Raw genomic sequence first — 23,891 nt, 5'->3', positions numbered from 1 at the left:
GCGGTTTGCTCTCGCGTTCCCGGAGCCACCCAGCAAACCGCAGGGAAGGAGACCTGCTTGCTCGGGGTTCCGGGAACGCGAGAGCAAACCGGGAAAGGAGACCAGCTTCGCCGCGGTTTGCTCTCGCGTTCCCGGATCCACCCAGCAAACCGCAGGGAAGGAGACCTGCTTGCTCGGGGTTCCGGGAACGAGAGAGCAAACCGGGAAAGGAGACCAGCTTCGCCGCGGTTTGCTCTCGCGTTCCCGGAGCCACCCAGCAAACCGCAGGGAAGGAGACCTGCTTGCTCGGGGTTCCGGGAACGAGAGAGCAAACCGGGAAAGGAGACCAGCTTCGCCGCGGTTTGCTCTCGCGTTCCCGGATCCACCCAGCAAACCGCAGGGAAGGAGACCTGCTTGCTCGGGGTTCCGGGAACGAGAGAGCAAACCGGGAAAGGAGACCAGCTTCGCCGCGGTTTGCTCTCGCGTTCCCCGAACCACCCTGCAAACCGCAGGGAAGGAGACCTGCTTGCTCGGGGTTCCGGGAACGAGAGAGCAAACCGGGAAAGGAGACCAGCTTCGCCGCGGTTTGCTCTCGCGTTCCCGGAGCCACCCAGCAAACCGCAGGGAAGGAGACCTGCTTGCTCGGGGTTCCGGGAACGAGAGAGCAAACCGGGAAAGGAGACCAGCTTCGCCGCGGTTTGCTCTCGCGTTCCCAGAGCCACCCAGCAAACCGCAGGGAAGGAGACCTGCTTGCTCGGGGTTCCGGGAACGAGAGAGCAAACCGGGAAAGGAGACCAGCTTCGCCGCGGTTTGCTCTCGCGTTCCCGGAGCCACCCAGCAAACCGCAGGGAAGGAGACCTGCTTGCTCGGGGTTCCGGGAACGAGAGAGCAAACCGGGAAAGGAGACCAGCTTCGCCGCGGTTTGCTCTCGCGTTCCCGGATCCACCCAGCAAACCGCAGGGAAGGAGACCTGCTTGCTCGGGGTTCCTGGAACGAGAGAGCAAACCGGGAAAGGAGACCAGCTTGATTACCAGAGGCTTCCTCCTTACACGGAGGTCAAGAAAAGCGCTGGTAAGTGTCTACATTGGATTACCAGCGCTGGATCACCAGCGCTGGATCCTCTACACCCGAGACAAAACGGGAGTACGGCCAGCGCTGCAAACAGGGAGTTGCAGCGCTGGTGATGCCCTGCAGATGTGTACACCTTCAAAGTTGCAGCGCTGTAACTCCCTCACCAGCGCTGCAACTTTCTGATGTAGACAAGCCCTGAGAAGCACTGATCTAGTCCACACTGAGGCAAGAGCAGGTTTACCTAGACCTAGGTTATCTCACAGTCGGTTTTAGACCATGTCAAATTGTGTTAAGGGAACCATGGTCTATACATGTGTATCACTAGGGTCTTAGGGTTCCAGACCAGGTCTATGCTACACAACTTAATTGTGGCCCAGTCTACACACCCATTATTTATTATTTGTATTACCAGAGCACTTTGGAGCGCCAGTCATGGAGCTGGACCCCACTACGCTAGGGGCTGTACAAACAGAACAAGACGCCAGTTCCCACTCCAAAGAGCTTATAATCTCACACTTAACTTATTTTTAAGAAAAAAATTAAAATATTTTCAACATTTTTCTAAATAGGAAAATGTGGTTGTTAAAGCCACAAACACTGGCCAGGTAAGTCAGACCGGTGTAGAAGCTGAAACTACTTTTAGCTTGTTCCTTTTTATAGTATGAACAGATTTCAAGTTGTCAACAACTCTGTAAAGATAGGAGAATATTATTATAGCCACTTCAGAGAGAGGGAAACTGAGGCACAGACAGACAAGTGCCTTTGTGTATGTCACCCAAAGTCAGTGGCATTGCTAGGATTTGAACCCAGGAGTCCTGATGTCCCATTCCCCTGCTTGGACAAAATCCCATATGAATTTTATTAAATCCTTATGCCTTTTCTCCAGAATTCTGTATATCTTCCACTTTGCACTATCAACTAATATGTGATTTCTCTTTCTGGCATTTTTATTTTTTAATTAAGCAAAATACACTATGCACTTCACAGACCATATAAGAATGCAAGATCTGGCCCAGAAAAATTTACAGATTAGCAAGACACGACAAAGCACATGTTCCAAGTTTCACCAGGTGATGCTACTGAATAATCAAAGTTTCTAAATTCTGTGTTTAAGCCAATGCTTCCTAAAGTGTGGGCCATGTGACCTAGGGGGCACAAGGGAATAGTCCTGTGGCATGGATAGACAACTTCGTTGTCCTCCAGAATCCCAGCTTTCATTTCATTTCACTTCACTTCCTCCCCGCCTTTTGAACAGTAAGTCTCTAGCTATTATGGTTGTGAAGAAAACCTGCTTGAGTTTGCAGAGAGCCTGAAACAATAGCTCTGAGGTTTGAATGGCCCCATTCATTTCAACACGTGCTAACTCAGCGCCAGTGACAATATATTTGAAATGTCAGCATTGCTACCTATTTCACTGCTCACCAAAGAATGTAAGAGAGGAAGTATCATATTATGGAGATCTGTACTAGCATTTCCCAAAAGGGATAGCAGCAGGGAGGGGGCATGCAGAAGACATAAATTAAAAAGATGTGTAGGCTTTTGGCAGCAGAATTGCAGGGCAGACAGGGAACAGTGTCCAGTTTTAGGCCCCACACTATAAGAAGGATGTGGAAAACTTGAAAGGAGCCCTGCAGAGAGCAACAAAAATGATTAGGGGGCTGGAGCACATGACTTATGAGGAGAGGCTGAGGGAACTGGGATTGTTTAGTCTGCAGAAGAGAAGAATGAGGGGGGATTTGATAGCTGCTTTCAACTACCTGAAAGGGGGTTCCAAAGAGGATGGATCTAGACTGTTCTCAGTGGTACCAGATGATAGAACAAGAAGTAATGGTGTCAAATTGCAGTGGGGGAGGTTTAGGTTGGATATTAGGAAAAACTTTTTCACTAGGAGGGTGGTGACACACTGGAATTGGTTACCTAGGGAGGTGGTGGAATCTCCTTCCTTAGAGGTTTTTAAGGTCAGGCTTGACAAAGCCCTGGCTGGGATGATTTAGTTGGGGATTGGTCCTGCTTTGAGCAGGGGGTTGGACTAGATACCTCCTGAGGTCCCTTCCAATTCTGATAGTCTATGATTCTATAAACAGAGTTGATTTCGTTTTTCTGAAATGGGACTCGACTTTCAAATTTTTGAGAAACCTTAATTTTTTTGTTGTTATTTTTCTGTGTCACCACTGCACCTAGGAACCCGAGTTATGAACCATTCTGCTGGACATTGTACAAACACAGAACAAAAAGAGGGGCCCTGTCCCACAGAGCGCACAATCTACATATAGGGCAAGAGACAACAGATGGCTACAGATGGAAAGGGCGGCGCCAGGAAACAAGGCAAGAAAGTTGGTCAGCAAGAGCGGCAGCGGTCACAGCATACCAGCAGCCTAAACGCGGTCACGTTTTTTGAAGGCATCATGGAACTGGAGAGTTGTCAGGAGGGTTTGGAAGGAAGACAATCAGTTTCACGGAGATTCCTGGGGAGCACCTCCCAAGCCTGTCGGACAGCTTGGCAGAAAGCACAAAGGTGCTTGTTTGAAATTTTAACAAGAGGCTGGGCTCACGGGCTGATCACTGGTGAGACCAGTAACTTTTCCGCCCCTTGCTTAATAAAAAGGGCAAGGGAGAGGAAAAAAGACAAGTGCTCAAGTCAGAATGATCTTCCTAGGCTCAGGAGTTATGTTTGAACCAACCCGTGCAATGAGATTATTCAAATTACTTGATAAATATCTGTCCCTTGTCAGATGTCGTCTTCTACGAGCAATAGGCCAGACAAGTGTCCTGCAAGAATTTTGCTCCTTGATTTTCTTTCCATGAGAGCTGCAGTGAGTTACTGGTCAGAAATCTAACCTGCTAGTCGAGTAGCCCCTTTAGGATACCTCCGCAAACCCGCACATGCTAAGCGCCTAAGAAAGAGGAGGTTGCGGGAGTTACCACTGAGAAAGAAATCTGTAAAAATATAGAAAGTCACTAGGACCAGTTCCTTGGAGATTCACAGGTGCAGAGAAGATGATGTCTAGGAAACACATGCTGAGGAGATCAGGACATGCAAGATCAACAAAGGTGTGAAGATTCTGGCCCAAATCTTGTTCCAGTCACAACTTTGGGGTATCTCAGAGAATCATACACTCGTGTTTGTGTGCGCAGGAGAGACAGACAGACAGACACAATTCTATTTGCCCAAGCCCGTAGTTATTTTTGAGAGGCAAGCACAATAGCATTAATTTTTTTCATCAATTAGCTTGGTAAAGGATAGGCAAGTGGCATCTGTGCTTGGATTGGTGATAACCAATCTGTGGCTACAGAGAATCACACCTAGCGGTAGATATAATACGGCTCTGGGTATGTCTCCATTAGAAATGGAGTTCTTCCATTCCTGCGATAAATCCATCTGCCCGGAGAGATGGTAGCTAGGTCAATGGAGCAAATCTTCCTTCAATCTAGCCCTGTCTATAGCAGGGCTTAGGTCACCTTAATTAGGTTTCTCAGGGGTGTGAACTTTTCACAATGCTGAGCGACACAGCTGAGTCAACCTAACTTTCTAGGGTAGACCGACCCTCAGATTTTCCAAAGGGATGGAGAGGTTCAAGGATCGAAATCACATCGTCCTTTAGGTCCCCTTGGAAAATCGCAGCCTAAATTATTCCCTTTTTTTCTTACCCATTCCGAAGGTGAATTCATAAGGAAAGGCACCCTCTGGTGGCTAGAAGACAAAGAATGATCTGAGTTCTAGTCCCAGCTCTGCTAGGCAGTCACGTCACTTGACTTAGTTTCCCCTATCTGTAAAATGGGGATAAAAATATTTTCTTATCTCACAGATGGTTGCCAGACTAAATTCATTAGCGTTTGTAAAGCAGGTGAGGATCCTGGAATGAAAGGTGCAATATTAATATCAATGTATCTCATCAGAATTGCCACCCCAGACCCGTGGTCCATCTAACTCAGTGTCTGACTATGGTCCATACCAGATAATCCAAAAGTGCAAGAAATCCCATGACTCCTTGAACAGGAAAGTTTATCCTGCACTTGCCCAGAAAGGAACTCTATCTATTAATCTTGCATACAGTTACTGCCAAAGTCAATATATCAAGTATCTGTGGACAGGGCCAGTTTAACAGTAAGTAATAGGAGGTTAGATAAATAGGTTTTATACGTGTCCATTTTGCATTATTGGCCAATTCTAATTTGCTGGCAACCTGCCACATATTGAAAGGCTCTTTCTGCTGTTCTCCACGGGCCGACGCCAGGAACTGCAGCCCCAGCTCAGCTACCTCCATCACTATCCTAACCCCACAACTGAGATGGGGTTCAGCATACTACAGTAAGGAGCAAAAGTCACTACCATCTAATGGCTGTTCAGGGGCCCACGTGAAATAAGTTGGTAGGTCTCCACCCGGCCACCAATAACCACTACAGATCTGCCACCTCAACTGGTACTAACTGGGTCCCCTTGGTGGTGATATTAGCTCAGAGATCAAGGACAAAATGGACTCTATTAATGGACTACTAAATTCACCCTATCATCCATATGCACCATCTACTGTAGTATTTAGCACCACATTTCCTTCAAGGGCGGACTGATACGTAATGAAAATAGCTCCAAGATTCACAAGCTGGATTACTAGAAATTAAAACTCCAGGACTTTGGAAAAGGGAAAACAATTCTAGACTCTTGATACCTTTTGAGGTTCTCTTGATCCACATGTACGTTGGGAGAGGGATGAAAGATGGAGCAGAACGTTTACGAAAGCTGTGAGCACGGAAACGTTTATTTCTGAAGGCTGTTCTATGCATGAAATTGCACCAGTTTAAATACAGCTGTGGTTTTACTGTAATTTAGTGAAACAGGTACGATTTTGTACGTGTCTACTCTTAAACCTCACTTAGATCAGTTCAGCTTGCAGAGGTAAATTCGCAGGGGCAAGTTAAACCCATATAACCAGTTTTAAATCAACATAAGAGTGTCCACACGGGGTTTTGCACCACTTTAACTGCATTGGTTTTTCAACCAATTTAAGTTAAACTAGCGTAATGGTTGCATGTAGCCAAGCCCCGGGAGACCCGGTGAAATTGGAAAGGCAATGAATGAGACTACTGAGAAGCCAGAAATTACAACATGGGTTGTGCTGTCTCCTGATGCCTTTCCCAAGATTCAGGCTTGAATTGTTGGAACTGTGTGTGTGTTTATCAGCCATGAAAGTGTGAGCCAAAACCTGGGGACTGACTCCATACCATGTCTCCGAGAGGTATCTATTTTAACCTGAGCTAGTTGAATATTAAGCTAGGTATTTTCCACCAAAAATTTCAAATGGAATGAACATTTTTCATTTCATTTGAAATTTTTCATTCCCTCCATCCCACCTTTTCTCCTTGCCCTTCCCCCCCCTTCACTGAAAAAGAGGTGGGAAGTGACAAGGAGATGGGGGAGGAGGGGGCAAGATAAAAATTTTCAAATGAACGGAAAAATTTGCATTTCATTTGAAAATATTAGGGGGAAATACATTGCATTTTTAAACCAGCTCTGGTGAAATGAACACAAACCAAAAAAATCTCAAAACCATCAAACACCTCCTTCTTCCCCCCCAAAAAAACCCCAAAACAAAAAAAATCCGTGTTCTTTTTTTCATTTGAAAACACGACAAATTTCAACCAAAACTAAAATCTTCCACAAATGTTTTCATTTTGGTCAAAAAGACATTCTCATAAAAAAATGATTCAATTAAACAACTAAACCAGCTTTAATTTTAAGTTATATAAAGGCACTAATGATTTCAGAAGCATACCACCATTTCCACCACCCCTCTCAAAAAACAAAACAAAAAAACCCACAACCTCGCTTCCTTCCTAATAGCAACAAAAAAGCTCTATTCAACATAAAATTCCCCAGCCATTTCAAAGGAGACTATTCCCTCCTGTGAGACAGGAAAAACAGCCACTGAAGGGGAAGGAGTGGTGTCAGGGAAGCAGGATTTGTTTTAAAAGACACCATACTGCTGAGTTTAGTTTGAGGACCACAGACAGGGGTTTCATCAACATGGAGGGACAACCCTAGCCCAGCTGGGCCCTTTAAGAACCACAGGGAAAGGGTTGCTGGGAAATTGAGTCCCTCCTGATAGCCATATTGTAGTCCCAAGCTGTGGCAAGGCATGCTGGGAAACAAGGAGGCATATATATACTCTACCTTTCTGCAGCTGGCGACAAACTTGGAAGGAGACAGGTTATGAAAGTGGTCTTACCTGGATGCAATGGGCAAACAGAACCAGTCTCTTTTTTTAACTTGCAAAGAAGATCAGAGTTGGAAGGGACCTCAGGAAATCATCTAGTCCAACCTCCAGGACCAATCCACCCACAGATTTTTTCCCCAGATCCCTAAATGACCCCCTCAAGGATTGAACTCACAAGCCTGAGTTTAGCAGGCCAATCCTCAAACCACTGAGCGATCCCTCCCCTCCTAAATCAAGCATCTGTGACGAGTGTCTGATCCAATTTTCTGAGACATTTTGGACAGGATTTTCTGGAGGCTGGGTAAACAGACACTTATCACAGATGCTTGCTTTAAAAAGCATAAATATTATGCAATTTAAAATAAAGCCCTGAATCGGTGATTATTTGTTTGTTTGCTTGTTATGCAGTGATATGGGATTTTTTGGTCTGGCATGTCACAAGGTCTCTGTGCACTCAAAGGTGCGACACAAATATTAACTACACTTTTCTTTGATGGCTGAAGTGGGAAACTTGGCATTGCAAATCCTCCTTGTGGATTATTGAATTGCTTATTCTGAAGGGGAAAATAACTAGTTATAAGTAGAATGGGGCAATTATTTAAAAAAAAAGGCAAAATCTCCCCCCTCAAAAAAAAAAACCCCAACAAAAAACCAGGAAAAGTATGTTGACGATTTTCATGATTTTTCTGAGCCATTTTTGGACCAGCTCTAGTCTGAGCATGCTCAGTAGGCATCTACTAAGATATATTAGAATCTAATGTAGCCCCACGCAGTCTGTGACATCACTACACATTCTTCTGGTCTGCCCTCACCAAGAGGCTCTGGCAGGGGCTGGTTTTGCTGTTGGGACAATTAAATATTTACCCCCCCCCCCCCCGGGTACGAACCTTAAGTGCTTTAACATCAGGGAGGTGAGATCATCATAGGAATGGGAGCAGAGGGGGAAGTTGCTAGTCTTGCAATAGATGCTGCAGCTTGGTTTGCATGGATGCAGTAGCTGACATTACTTCGATTGTAAACTCTTTGAGGCATGAACCATCTGTTGTTCTGCATTTGTACAGCACCAAGCACAGTGTGGTCCTAGTCTGTGACTGGGGTTCTTAGGCACCACAGCAGTACAAATAATTAATTAATAAGAAGTAATTCAACAAATTTCAGGATTGGAGCTTTGGCGCGTAGCTTCTCCTATGGCGCTACTGTAAAATATTCTACAAATCTGACATATATTCAGTTTATAGCCTCTTCTTTTGGGAACAGGCAGCCACCACGATACAAACTAACAACGCGTGTATGGATTACAGACGTTTTCCCCCTAAACCTTCCCCTCCTTGCTATTTGTGGTTTAGCCCCCAGCTGTCATAACTAGCGCAGACCAGCTGCTGACGCGCTAGGCGCTGCATTGGCTAAACTGGCTTGTAATCGGGCTAAATGACACAGTGGTTAAAATGTCCCCCAGTCTCTTGTAGTCTTGCACTGGAGATGAACAAGTGCTGGAAGCCATTATAAAAAAGCAGTTAAAAAAAAAATCTATAGTATAGACGAGGCCCAGGAAAATCATTTCCATTCATCCAGCAGCAAAGATGGCACTTTTGCCACACTCCCTGCCTGTTCACCTTAATAAGGTGAAAAGGCACGTGCCTAAGGAGGGTCTGGGAAATGTTGACACTAAAATACAGGCAGCATTTTTTTTTAAATGCAAAGTTAGGCAAATCCTGCACAAATTGTCTGAATATTTGCTCCGATTTTTAAATTCATTCCCTTCAGCTGTGCTCGTTGTCCTCCTCGTCTTTCCTGTCTGCTTTCCGTGAACATTCACGTGATCACATTTTGTTGGCATGGACGTTTGCAGAAAGGAGATTTCAAAGTTACATCTGCAAGTATTCAGGAAAACCCAATGTAAAGGTCTCACCTGCCTGCACACTCATCTTGGCCAGGGGGCAGAAACAGTACCATGTGGCTTATTTGACCCATAAAGGATAACCAAAGAGAACTGTCTGATCAATCCATTGCGTAAAAACATACATGCAAATTCACTACTCTCAAATAAGCATTTAATGAAAGGAAATCATTAACTATTCGTGTCTGCGCCACAAGCAAGGAGAGAGGCGACATTTGTCAGATACATTTCTTGAGTTACTTGTTCGGTTGCAATGAAATGCTCAACAATGGTCTTCACATAAGGTATTACATCCAGGCTGAGATTCAGCAAGGTGTTTAAGCTGAGTGGTGGTGGGGGGCAAACTTTTTGGCCTGAGGGCCACATCGGGGAATAGAAATTGTAGGGTGGGCCATGAACGCTCACAAAATTGGGGTTGGGGTGTGGGAAGGGGTGAGGGCTCTGGCTGGGGGTGCAGGCTCTGGGGACAAAGCATTTGGGGTGTAGGAGGGTGCTCCGTGCTAGAATCAAGGGGTTTGGAGAGGAGGAGGAGGATCAGGGATGGGGTAGGGGGTTCGGGCATGGGGAGAGGATCAGGGGTGCAGGCTGTGAGCGGCACTTACCTCATGCGGCTCCCAGAAGCGGCGGCATGTCCCTTCTTTGGCTCCTATGTGGAGGCGTGGCCAGGTGGCTCTACATGCTGCCCCATCTGCAGGCACCGCTCCTGCAGCTCCCACTGGACCACTGAAGGGGGCCATTGGAGCACATAGGAGCTGGACGGGGCCATGCCGGGCTTCTGAGAGCCAAGTGGTGCGGCCCCCGACATTGCACCCCAGCTGGAGCAGGGCAAGCCCCACACCCCGCTCTGCAGTGGAAGCTCGCGGGCCAGCTTAAAACAGCTCTGGCCCGCGGACCGTAGTTTGCCCACCCCAGTTTAAGCACATGCCTCATTTTAGCTTGTGAGTAGCCCTGTTAACTTCAGCTGGAGCAATCACATGCTTAAAATGAGGCCACATCTGTTCTAGGAGCCAGTATATTCTATACTTCACCAGTATAGCTACACTGGCATATCGCACTGGTAAAAGCTCCGTAATATGATTGCTTTTATACTGGCAAAGCTGACTTTTACCAGTTTAACTTATCCCACCACCGTGACAGAAACAAGCTATAACCCTAAAAGCACAGGTTTGCTGGTAGAACTATCTACTCAAGGGGCTTTTGCTGGTACAGCTATGGTCAGGGATCCCATCCCTGTCCACCCCTCCCCAACATAGCTATGCTGGGGCAGATGTCTGGAGCACAGACGTGGCCTGAAGCATGTGCTTAAATACCTTCCTGAATCAGGCCCTGAGTCACTAGAGGTCAGAAAATGCAAGCAGCAGGTCCAACAGCAGAGCTCATTGAGCCTCAGTGCGCACCCCAGGATGTGGAGGCAGAGAGAGAGGTGTACATAAGTATTACTGCTGTAAAACGTGCATTACAAAAAAAAATTACATAGGGCCCGATTCTGCACTCACTTGCTCCAGTGTAAATCAAAGCTACGTCCGCCCTGAAATCAACAGCATTCCACTGAGGTAATATCAGAATTGGGGCCCCATCACTGCTGCATTGGCTTTCGCATTTGCTGACATCTTGTGCCTCAGCATGTAACTTTAACTGCATGAAAATGAGGGCTTGGTTTATTTAAAGATTGGTTTTTACAGTTAATGTAGCCAAAGGACCTGATCTTGGAGCCTTTAGTCATGCAAGTGGGCATTTTGCCTCATTACGGAACTTCTGCTTCCACGGATCTTCTCTGGCACATGTGACTTAAGTCGGATTATCATTCACTTCCCCCCACCCACCCAAACCTGATATGAAATAACTCGGTACCCCAAAAACTTCATCTCAAACGAGTTTTTATCCTGTGACTTTCCAAAAAGTCTGACAAACTCTTAGCAACAGCAAGAGCAATTGAACTGGAAGTCTTGAGACACAATTCCAGAAAAACCAATTGTATTAACCATTTAAAACATTGATTTGGCTCTGATAAAGTATGTAGCCTTTTAAACAGCTTGACCAAGAAGACTCTAAGAGCACACCCCACACTAAGAGATCACCTCATGGAGCCAGAAAAACATCTGGCATTAGGTGGCCAAGGGGGTGGGGGAAGAGTTTTAGGGAATGGATGCAGACAGGAAAACTTGGCTTGGAACGGAAAATAAGATGCTGTGTACAAGTGCTATGTATGCTGCCTGGTTTTTAAGCACACATGTAAAGGAATAAGCCTGCTTTACACGAGCTGTAGACACGCACTTGGCTTGATGCATAAGCTACTTCACTTGCTCCTCTCCAGGTCTGAAAACAGCTTGTTATTCATTTTAGACCTTCCTGGTTTTAGAAAGCTTTGCTCTAAAGGTGGGAGGGGGGCACAAATGCTCCACCCCCTTCTCCAGACCCTGTGAAAGCCCTCTCCAGTAGGTGCCTCATGAAGATGAGGGAAGAGTCCTTATTCAATCCCCACCCCCCACACGTGTATCTAAAGGAATGCAGCCTGGAGGGGTATTAATTCAAGTCTCCGGTGTCAGTATTGCCCCCTTCATGATGGGAGAAAGGGGGCATCTGTTTTCAAAGAAAGCAAGAGGCAGAATGGAGGAGCTAACCCTCTCTGGGACTAGTAGGGAGGGTCTGTGGCCACGGATCTTGTCCATCCACAGGGTTGGCAGGCTAAATTCCCTCACTCTTCCACAGCATCCCAAGATCATCACAACAGCGGAGCTGGGAAGACTTCAAAGGAACTCTCCAAGCCTTTTCAATGCCTCCTGGAGAGGCTCTCTGGGCCATGGAGGGCAAGATTTTCTTGAGCGCTCAGCACCCTGGGTGCTGAACATTTTTGAAAAGGTGGCTTCCAGTTAGATGCTTAAATGGGAGGTGAAAAATCTAGCTCTGATTCTTAACAAAAATTGGCTCTCAATCATCATTTTCTTGTCTACCTTGAGGTCTATTAATGGAGCCCATAACCATAGGATCTATACAACTGACTTTATAAAATGAAATACAGCAGGCTCCTCTTCAGAGCAAACCCCCTCTTTTTTTTTGTGTGTTGCTCTATAAAAAACCCACCCTGGTGTCTGACTTTTTTTAATCACCTTCACGTGTGTTGATGGGAACCCTACAGCAGCCAGAAAAGCGTGAAATTTCAGCTCCAACCATGTCATGGCTCACCAGTGTCACTTACAATAAAATAAATGACCCATTTCCTGCAGGACCAGGAGCACTCTTGGGAGGATTGGAGTTTGGTTTGGTTTGGTTTTTTGGAGACAAGCTTGGACTCCCCCTCTTGAGCTGCCCTTTTTGAAAGGAGGCAGGGCATGAATTAAGGATGCGCCGCTAGCTGAACCGGTCCACCAGCAGCATGGCTGCTTCTCGCTGCCCTCATCTCGGGATTAGGGCTAGCAAATGGGAAAATTATAAATACTGTGCCTGTTACCCATCTCCGCTGCCATAGTCCTATCTGTGCCCCTCTCCCACCTCTTCACTAGGCTCCGTCAAGAAGCTCAATAAAATGTCTTCCACTGTTCAGATATTATTGCCAGGCCTGTTGAGGAAACCCTCTGGGGGCAGGGGGCTGGAAAGAAAGCTGGAAAGGGGGCAATTCAAGGCAACTGCAAAGGCAGGAGCAGCAGAGGCTACAGGCACAAATAAGAGCTAGGGGTAGAAATGTCAAAAGCACCTACGTGACTTAGGAGCCTAAGTCTCATTTTTCAAAAGGGATAAACACTTAAGAGCCTAAATCCCATAGATTCTCAACAAGACTTGGGCACCTAAGTGCCTGAGTCACATTTGAAACGGGCGCTTAGGCTCCTAAGTGACTTGGGCACTCAGGGTAAGATTTTCAAACGTGCTTAACTCCCACTGAGAGTCGGGGACCCAGCTTCTCTTTGTGCCTTTGAAAATCCCCCCCTCACACACAATAAACTGAGAAAGTGCCCCATTGTTTGAGACACTTTAAAACTAGGCTGGACAAAGCCCTAGCAAACAGACTATAGGGAACAATTCTGCATTGCCCCCTGTGGGGAGGTGGGGGAAGGGGGATGGACTAAATGAGCCTACCAGGGGCCCTAAGCAGCCTGGCCCCAATCCAAAGCACAGCAAGTAAGTGCTTAGCTTGAAGCAAACGAACAGTCCAATTAAGTCAATGGAACTAGTCACTGCTTAAACATGTGCTTTGCTGGATGCAAACCAGAATACTGCGAGCCTTATCTATCCCTGGCCTTCTCTATGCAAGAAAACTGCTCGTTTAATTTAGGCTGCATCTACATTTAAGCCACTCCAGCAGCACAGCTGCAACATAAGAATTATTCCGTTGACCTAAAAACAACAACGAGGAGTCGGTTGTTTAGATTTAAAGACTAACAGATTTATCTTCAGAAGTGGATTTTTTACCCATGAAAGCTTTTACCCAAATAAATCTGTTAGTCTTTAAGGTGCCACCGGACTCCTCGTTTTTGTGGATACAGACTAACACGGCTACTCCCTGATCTGTTGACCTAGAGATGTCTACACCACGGCTTAGGTTGGCTGAATTACGTTGTATGGGCCATGAAATTTGTCACAGCCCTGAGCAATGTAGGTAAGCCAACCAAACTTTGCAGTGTAGCCATGTATAGCCACCTAAGAGTAGCATATAGTAGTTGATCTTCAACTGATTAGGAATTGGTCTAAACTGAACTGCATTAAGCCAGTTTTCAATTAAATCAGAGTCTGCACTGGTTTTAACTAAATCACTTTAAAGTAACACTTTACATTAACTTTCTCACGTAAGCAAGCCCTCAAATTTCATATGGACACCATCACCAGGAAACTGTAGAGGAGAGTCTGTTTGGCTAGAAAAGTTTTTAGATGTTTTCCATTCTTTCACCCCTATAAATATCCAGTTTCAAAGCTTGGACTGATAGAAATTGGAAGAATTCTGCTGAAAAGTGAATGAGGGTCAACTAGTTATGCTAAAAGTCTATCGCAGCTGATCATCTTATCAATGAATATAACACATGGTGAGTTCTCTCTCTTCCAGGTGTTCTCTAGCCGAACTCTTATTCTAAGGCATTTCAGAAATACTTTCCAGCAACATTCAGTCTGTTAACGAGGGGTACACGCCTCATGCAGCCTGCATCACTGCAGCTACACTTTGGAACTTGTAGAGTAGAACAAGCAGCTATAATTAAATCCTAAAAATGTTTTCCTAGTTGGATTCCCAAGAGACCTGGACACTTCTGGGGATAACAAGAACACCCAGAATTGTAGCAAGAATGAAAAAAACCAAGTTTGGATTTTATATAAACCCTCAAACTTCAGGGCATCATCCAGCCTCTGACTGATACAATGAGGAAGAAACTTTCCCTAAACAGACTAGTCCATAACTGCCTTCTGCAAGGTTTCCTACAACATCTCCTGAAACAGCTCGCCCTAACTGCTGCTGGAGACAAGACTCTGGATTAGATGAACCCCTGGTCTTATCTAGTATGGCAAATCCTATATTCCTCTTCTGCCTTTTTATTTTAAACATTCTGCATGTTTAGTAACTTTTTTTAAAGTATCAGCATTCTTTTCTGGAAGACCCTCCCTGTTCATTCACAGTTTTCAAACCAAAAGCAGGTAGAATAAGAATTCAGAAGAACAAGTGGGCTCATGGACAAGACTGACAGAACATTGACAACAGGGGCAGAATTTTCAAACGTGTCGAAGGGCTGGTCTACACTAGACAATTAGGTTGGTATAATTACATTGCCCAGAGTGTAGAAAATGCACCCCAGTCCCTGTGCAGACAATGGGTAGGTGGATGGAAGAATTCGAGCTAGCTACTGCCTCTCGGGGAGATGTATTACCTATGCGAAGGGGAGAAACCTTCCAGTGGCACAGGTAGCATCTACATTGAAGCACTGAGTGATTTAAGTGTAGACAAGTCCTAAGTGACTTAGGAGCTCATGTCTCAGTTTCAGAAGTGACTTATGAGTCTTGGATTTAGGTATCCAAGTCTCTAAGTCACTTTTGAAAATGAGATGTGAGCTCCTAAGTCACTCAGAGCTGGTCAACACTACGGGGTGTGTGTGTGTAATCGACCTAAGTTACACAACTTCAGCTACGTGAATAATGTAGCTAAAGTCAATGTACTTAGATCGACTTACCACGGTTTCTTCTCAGTGAAGTGGAGTACCGGAGTCGACACTAGAGCAATTGTCGGTCAATTTATCGCGTCTATATTAGACACGATAAATTGACCCCCGCTGGATCGATCGCTACCGGTCGATCTGGCCGGTAGTGTAGACAAGCGCTTGACCCTTTTGAAAACATTACCCCATCTAAATAAGAAAACAACGTATTAATGCCTTTCTGGGTAGGTTTTGTTTTGTGTTTTGTTGGGTTGTTTTGTTTGTTTTTCAGGAGATCATGTGCAGTAGAGCTTAAGCTTTTCCGATCACTGTTAAAGTCTTCATCATCCCAATTCATCTGCCCTCCTCTCTACTGTAAGAGAAACATGTTGAAGAATCCCTTGGTATTCACAAAACAGTTTTACACGTATCATTTCTTCATCATCAACATTGTTTTCACATTTTCTTGTTTGCAAAAGCAACATCTCTCTAAGGGCTTGTCTACATCAGAAAGTTGCAGCGCTGGTGAGGGAGTTACAGCGCTGCAACTTAGGAGGTGTACACATCTGCAGGGCACCACCAGCGCTGCAACTCCGTTTGCAGCGCTGGCCGTACTCCCGTTTTGTCTCGGGTGTAGAGGATCCAGCGCTGGTGATCCAGTGCTGGTAATCAAGTATAGACACTTACCAGCGCTTTTCTTGACCTCCGTGGAATAAGCAGGTATCCCAGCATCACCGAGGAAGCCTCTGGTAATCAAACTGATCTCCTTCCCCAGCTTGCTCTCGCGTTCCCCGAACCCCGAGCAAGCAGGTCTCCTTCCCTGAGGTTTGCAGGGTAGTTCGGGGAACGCGAGAGCAAACCGCGGCGAAGTTGGTCTCCTTTCCCGGTTTGCTCTCTCGTTCCCGGAACCCCGAGCAAGCAGGTCTCCTTCCCTGCGGTTTGCAGGGGGGTTCGGGGAACGCGAGAGCAAACCGCGGCGAAGCTGGTCTCCTTTCCCAGTTTGCTCTCGCGTTCCCCGAACCCCCCTTGAAGCCGCCCAACAGCGCTGCAGTGTGGCCACATCTAACACCACTTGCAGCGCTGGTTGCTGTAAGTGTGGCCACTCTGCAGCGCTGGCCCTATACAGCTGTACTAATACAGCTGTAACAACCAGCGCTGCAAAATTTTAGATGTAGACATGGCCTAAGAAACCCTCAAGTTGCCACAAAATGGGCAGGGTGTTTAAAAAAACAATGGCATGGTTAATGGAAACTGAAAACCTTTTACACAGTGACACTGAGTGAGGTACCTTCCATTCATTAAGTCAGCAAAACCTGTAAATTACTACTAGAGGTAGAAGGGGACTCTTTCTGTTTCTTCATCCTGGAATTTCAAACACTGGACTAGCTCAATCTTATTTTTCAACAGCCTCTCCTGCTTTCTGAACTTTCCTAGGTCCTAGTGGCACATTCTGGAAAACATTAACATTTCTATATCTGGGGGGAGGAAGGGGACAGATGCCTTCTTAAGCGTCTAAATTCTTAAAGCTGTTAACTTTTTTAGGGAGAAAAAAACAACAGTTTTTATTTTCAAAAAACCAGTTTTAATCTAAAAGGCAAAAGTATAATCAATCTCTATTGGAGAAACCGATTCAGAAAGGGCATCTACAGGTCTTCATTTTTCATTGGTCCAAAAGCTGAGGCTAGAAAGTTTGCAATTAAGTTGCAACTTCTGGTAAACACTTGTCAGTTATAGTTCTTACTGGGAAATAAGGGGTGAGCCAATTGCTTCAAACTGTAAATTTGTTAAGATTATCTTTTATTTTCAGCTATAGTAAAATTGTGCACATCTCAAGTGATCAAAACTTTAAATCTAATTTTTCAAATTTACTCCAGAAGAACATGGAACTGACAAATTATTTCTATCCTTCATGGTTGGAAGTCACCAACACTGTTCATTTACTACAGCTATTGAGGATGTATTAATCAGTATTAATAATCACTGATTTAAATTTACTAAGTCCAAAGAGAACCTATTAAGATAACCAAAAAGAAGATCTTAAATCAAAGCTTAGAATATTAAAATGGAAGTTTTTTCCCTTATCTCAGGCATTTAAACTTTCAGAAACTGCTCTAAACAAGAATGATGCTAAGTTCTCTGGAAAGGCAGAACCTTTAAAAAGTTAACAACCTCTGTTTTGTGGGAGGTAAATAACTTAAACAAATTTAATTTGTCTCAACATTCAAGAAAGTTTTCCTGAATTAAAAAATAAAGAACTACCTAGATTTTCTATGAACTTTTTGTAGAACCAAGAAATCAGAAGCGAGTAAGATGCAATTTTTGTCAACTAATACTTTAAAAGAAAAAGGTGCCACTTGCTGTTTAAACAAAGTTTTAAAATATTTCATTATGAACACACTCATCGTGGAATTATGCATGTTCAAAATTATATTTCTACACAAGTATTAACTTGAAACAAAGACTAGGGGCAAAAGGTAATACAACCCCCCCTCACGCAAACTTGTTAAATTATATCCAGAGTAATATAGCAGACAATTAAATATCTGCTTGTAATTAATAAATTTCCTTCTTCTGTTTGGGGACACAAACTTTTCTGACTGTATCTGTTCTTTGCTTAAAAATAACCCGTGCAAATCCTTTTAGTTTTAAGTGTATTTTTATCAGCCATATTCACTATTTCCCCCAAATTACTAAGATTCATTCTCTCTGGGCTACTCACTTCCACATTCCTCATATTTGGAATGTTTGCTTGATGGATTCACTTCTTTCATTCTTTCTCCCCCCCCCTCACCCTTTATTCATTCATTCTTTTTTTCAAATCTATCCACTTAAGTCTTTTCAGTTTCAGACAGATCTACCCCCCTAAAACATTTCTTAATCTTACAGGAGTTTGGGGGTAAAATCTCATTTATTGAAGGGATCATTTCTTCAGTAAGCCTTTCAACACATACACAATTTTTCAGGTTTTTTGTGTTTTCTTTTTAAACCATAATTCCTAATTTTGCCAACTCCTCAGTAAAGTCACAAAATAGCAATGAGAGAAACTTTAACCTAAGCAAGTTTAATAAAACTTTCAGTTTTATAATATTCATCTCCACACAATGACAGTGTATCTTTTGCATCAGAGTGATTTCTTTCTTTTTAACCTAATATTTTAAAGTATTTATTTAAAATGGTTTCCTATCAGCATTAACAAAATGAATGTGTTTCTCTTATATTTTGGGGGCAGAAATACACACCAACAATTCTCTTGTGTACTGTTAGTTTATTCTGCATATTTTAATTCATATTTATATTAGTGAGAAGTAAGAAGAGAAGAAACATTTTAAAGAAGAAAGGAAACCCTCATGAAAGATGAATTCACTATATGACGTTTAATCAAATACATTCATTTCCAAAAACATCCTTATTATTATCCCATTATTTTTAATTTCTAATCAAACAGATCCAATCCATAAATCAACTTTTATTTTTAAAATTCTCAGAAAAGTAAATGAGTGAATGTAACTTTATTTTTTTTTAAATTTCTGTTCTTAACAACCTTGTCAGGTTTTATTTCTTTTTATTGTTAAGAAATCACAGTAAGAACATCTGATCGAATCCTTGCCTATCCTACTTAACTAATTCCTGTTCTGTATGTCTTTAGACTGGAAAATCCAAACTCAAAACAACCAGAAGAACAAACTCACATAGAAACACCGCCTCTAACATAATATCACTCTGTATTTAAAAAAGAGAAAAAATATGGTATACCGCCTAGTAGAGATTATATTTGCCTAACAACTTCCAAGTTTACTAACATTTTTTGAAAAAACAGAACTACAAGCCTGTCTTAGAAAATTGAGACAAAGTTACTTTATCAAACCATAGCTAAGCGATAGAAGAATGTATCCAACTTGACCACCACCACAATATTGTACTAATAAAAGTGATTTGAAGTTAAGCACTTTAAGGAGAACATCAACATCAAAAATGGCTTCTGTAGCTTTAAATAAAGCAGACAGTGTGTGTATTTATATATACACACATATATATGTGTGTGTTCACACAATCACCACACCATTGCATATAGATTCTATATGTAATTAATTTTCTCTCTCTTGTTTCTCACTAAAATTTGCTAACTAACCTTACGTCTGATTCCTCTTATTATAAACTTAAAGCCACAATTTGTTTGAATTACACTGTGTTTACATTTAAGAATAGCTGCTCTTTGACATTACTAATAAAATCCAAAAAGGGTTAGGAGAAAGCGAACTAAGCAATATCTTGAAACCTACTGTGTTCCACACAACCTATTGAGTATAGCTGCTGTTTGATATTGTTAAGAAAGTCTGAAAAGGGCTGGGAGAAAGTGAACTAAGAAAGAGCTTGAAGTCTACTGTGTTCCACACAACCTATTGATTTTCTAGCAGTGCTAAGAAAAAAAAAATCAGACTTTCTTTTTCGATTTTATAATGTTACCTTTCATACTGTCATTGCCTTTCCAATAACATTTCATTCAATTGAAATTTACACCACAACCAAGTCTTTGAACACTGTAATAAGCAATATTAATCACCAATGCATAAATTGGGGGCTTACTGCTAAAATATTTTATATTAAATGATTAGATCGGTTTTGAGGTTTGAGCTAAACCTACTGAGTTTCACTGACCCATAGAGCACCCTGCTTTCAGCCCTGCAGTCTCTGGGATTCAATGGACATATTGGTGTGTAATTTTAAAAGGCTAACAAATGGGGGGAAAAAAGAGCTGGGAAAGCAAAAATTAAGGCTTATCCTTTGCTAGTAAGCCAGATTCCACAAGAGTCTTCAGATATACTTTTTCAGTCATGAAAAAGCTAAAACAATCTTTTAAGAAGCCACCTCCCTCCTGCTCTGTTGTTGAAGTAACTGCCTGGTCACGTGAATCAAGCATATTACAGATTCTGCTAGAATTCAACATAAGACTATTTGTATTTGCGGCCAACTCGCCTGCTTCCTGTGGGGTAGGGGAAATGTATCTTTTCTAGAAAATATTTATTCTCCTTTATGTGGCATCTGCCCTAAACTGCAAAATATCTGCTGGTAACCAGAATAAATTATCAGCCCAAGGTGAGCACCCAACAACAAAAGGCCAAGAACATGGAGAAGACTGTAGACTTCTGAAAAACAATCTAGTGGCAGAAATTATACTTGTAAAGGAGGGAGACACACTTTCATGGTTAAAGTAAAGATAAAGGAAATGTAATAATTACAATTCAGTGAGAGTTCATCTCTACAAGAAGCTGGGTCAATTTCCTTAATTTAAACTACACCTTAGCATAAAATGTGAAAACAAGTCCCATTTGTTTTTTAAATCCAATTTAGCTTTTTTCAAATATTAGGTGAGAAATTTTAAAAATATGTGTAAAAGGTATTTCAAAGTGAACAAGACAGCAGGGAGCCTTCAGCAAGATCTCAGCAATACTGTACACCAACTTGGCCAAACCACTATTTAGTATCTGTTGTTGTTTTTTTTAAAACTTACTTTCAAAGTAACTTAAACAAACAAAGACGAAATGTAAAAGTTGATCATCAGAATTGACTCATGACTACTTTTAGGCAGCTCTAAAACCCAATAATCCCCTCTTAAATTTAATTTTACATGCCCATAATTGTGATGATAAATCCTCCCTCCACCCCACCCCCCATTAGTTTAGCTCTAATCTTCCAACAGGGAAAAATAAGAGGAATTAAAACTCTGTATTACCTTTGCTTTTTGGGTACTGAATGTTCAATCTCTAGCTGTTTTCCATGTAGCTCCACTTTCCCTAAAAACAAAATGTGTCTTTTTTTTAAATCTGAGCAGGGGTGGGAGGCAGAAAGGTTTGGGTAACATTCTTTGCCTCTAAATCTTTTTAGTTTAATTCCAATTCCAATGGGCCACACAGCACAAATCCATGTTCTGATTCCTCTACACTTTATTAAATACAAAACTGGTTTCAAGCTGGAGAGCATTGGGAGGGACTGGCCAGTGGCTCCTTGAACAATGCTGCTTAGGAATATTTGATTCCTTCGCTTGCCCTGAGCTGTGTTTTGAACAGAGAAGTCTGCTTCAGAGAAAGACAAAAGGAATTATATGTTAAGATCCATTCTTTGCTGCTGCTGCTTTTTGTGTGTGTAAGGATCTCAGGGGCAGAGTTTTTTCACACAAGGGCTGAAAAGAGAAAATGTTACTCAATAGAACGAAGGGATTTCTCCCTTCAAAATGGGGAGATCTGCCTTGCAACTAATTTATTTGGGGGGGGGAGAAGGGGTAGAAAAGGAGGATTTGAGTATGGGAGATCCTGGCATCAGCAAAATATATATACATATATTTTCTTCCCTAGTAGTTTCTCTCTGTGAGAACACAGCATGGCGACCTTCGCGCTACAACACATATGCCCCAGGAAACCCCACGTTCAAATCAAAATGGCTAAAGTCCCACGCCCCCCTCCCCTCCCGCAGATGGGACCCCCTGCCACACACACGGATTACGATCCCCACGCCTTGGGGGGAGCCAAGCTGGGGGCGGGGAAGGCGGCTGGGAACCCCGAGTGGCCTGGTGCTGCTTGGAGGGAGGGGCTGGATGCAGGGGGACCCCTCCAGCCCGGACACGGGGTGCTCTGGCTGAAGGTGGAAGGCAAGAGTGGGGGGAGCAGAGGGGAGAATCGGTCTCGCGCATCTTCCCAAGCTTGTCGGGGGTGGGGGGAATCGGGGAGCTCAGCTCCCCCACGCGCGACTTTGCTGGGGAATCCCCTGGTGCTGGCCCCGCGTGGCCTTCGTCGCACCCACAAGATTTGCTGGATTGGAGGGGTGGGGGGAAGGAGACTGTTCCGTGATTTTGGTTTCTTCAAGGCGATCCGTGTAAGGCCCTGGGAAATGCAATGGGATCCGGCCCACTGGCGAACCAGGAGGGCCATGGCTGAGTGGGTGCGTTCATCAGAGATGAACTGGGGGAGCCGTGAGAAAGAAGGGAGGGGAGGTTAGAACAGCAGAGCCCCCCACCTTGGTATTATTTTGCAAGGACTAAGAGATTTGGTGCAAAACCAGAAAGGAAGAAAGGGGGGGGAGGGGAAGGAAAGAGAGAGAGAGAATCTGCTTACCAGAAAAAGTTTCGATGGCTTTCATAGCCCATTGCTCATCAGGGCAGTCCACAAAGGCATAGCCCGATTTCACCAGAAACTGACCACTGAAGGAGATCTTGTGGTCATTGAAGACTTTCTCCAAATCGCCTGGAGTCACGTTTTCGTTTAGGTTCCCAATGTACAGCTTGTTCATGGTGGCTCACAAGAGATCTGGATGGTCGGTGGGTGGGTGTTAAGACAGGGAAGGGGGGGAGGGAGGGTTGATAGGGCTGGGGGGGAAACAACTTTTCTTTACGGATTCTTTAAAAACAAAGAAAACACCCCCACCCTTTACCAAAAAAAAAGGAGAAAGTTCCCAATTCAAACTGGAGCACAACTGAGAAAGCGAGTTGTTGGGTGTTTGGTGGCGGTGGAGGTTGTTTTTTAGGATTTTCTTCTGGGCAGGGGCTGGGTGGGCAGGAGGTGGGATTCCTGGTGATTACAAGCGCAGTGGGGGAGTTGGTTGGTTCAACTGGGATGGCGGGCTGGGGAAAAGTGCGGCTGCTTTTCGGCCAGCCCCCCAACTCCTTTGAGTCGCACACATGTGTCACAGGACGTTTGCTGAAGCTGCCTGGCACCGCCTCTAAATAAAATCGACCTGAAAAATGAGTGAAAATGTTTGCAAGAGGAAGCCACGTGGTGGGGTCGAAAGCCCAGCCCCTGCAGTGGGAGGGGCGGGCACAGCCAGGGGAGCCTGGCCCTTTATTTAAAATAAAATAATAATAATAATAAATAAATTTACTATTTTATTGACAATTGGCCAAGGGAGACTTTAGCTCTGGGGACATTGGCTTCATCTCAGCAAGCTGCCCTCCAGCTTCCCCCCACCCCCTCGACCTCCTCTAAACATTAAGCCCACCCACCCCCAGCCTGCCTACCCTCCCCCCATGGCTTCCCAGGGCTTGAATGGGATTTGCCCGGTGTAAACTTCTTAATCAAAGGAGAGAGGTGGATTCCCTGGCGCCGTGGGGGAGGGGGGGCTTTGCACAGGGATGGCAAACAGCAGCTCCACCACACTCTGCAGGCAGTGTGGGCACAGTGTCGGGGGGAATGGGGACCAGAAAAATCGCTCGATCCGGAGAAAAGAGGTGCGGGGGGGGGAGTGGGAGCTGATCTCATCTATGATGGCTCCCTAGGACGAGCAGGAAGATGTGTCCCTTTATTCTTTGAAATCTTCTGTCGAGGATCACTAAGCTTGCGGGAGGGGGAGAGAAATCAAGCCATATTGGGGACCCTGGGAGGAATTCTCCAGGAACTCACCGCCCCCTCCGCACGAAGGACAGGCACAGAGACCACGTTGCGGAGAGAAGGGTGAATGAATGAAGCCCTGGCTCCCCCCCGCAGCGATTTGTGCTTCTTTGCATGCTCCATGCGTTGAGAGCATCGTGGGGGGAGGGGAGACACACAGGGCCATGCACGTGGTCTTTTTTTTCTCCTTCTTTCTTTCCTCCAAAGGGCGCATGTTTTGATCAGCCAAGAAGCGAGAGGGTCGAACCCA

The 23,891-nt window shown here is 44.3% G+C and overlaps 1 protein-coding gene across 1 annotated transcript in view; it reads right to left on the bottom strand.

Moving 5' to 3' along the window:
* Positions 1–22,547, bottom strand: part of IGF2BP1 (insulin like growth factor 2 mRNA binding protein 1) — a 54,680-nt gene extending 32,133 nt beyond the window's left edge. The window contains exons 1-2 of the mRNA XM_030541365.1: positions 22,373–22,547; positions 20,998–21,058 (exon numbers count right to left, since the gene is read on the bottom strand). Of these exons, the coding sequence (XP_030397225.1) occupies positions 20,998–21,058; positions 22,373–22,547 (236 nt within the window). The remainder of the gene's footprint in view (positions 1–20,997; positions 21,059–22,372) is intronic.
* Positions 22,548–23,891: the final 1,344 nt, after the last annotated feature.

Source organism: Gopherus evgoodei, chromosome 23, assembly GCF_007399415.2.
Source record: "Gopherus evgoodei ecotype Sinaloan lineage chromosome 23, rGopEvg1_v1.p, whole genome shotgun sequence".
In the NCBI taxonomy this organism is placed as follows: Eukaryota; Metazoa; Chordata; order Testudines; family Testudinidae; genus Gopherus; species Gopherus evgoodei.
The sequence above is the reverse complement of the archived record's forward strand: the minus strand, read 5'-3'. Positions and strand labels throughout refer to the sequence as shown.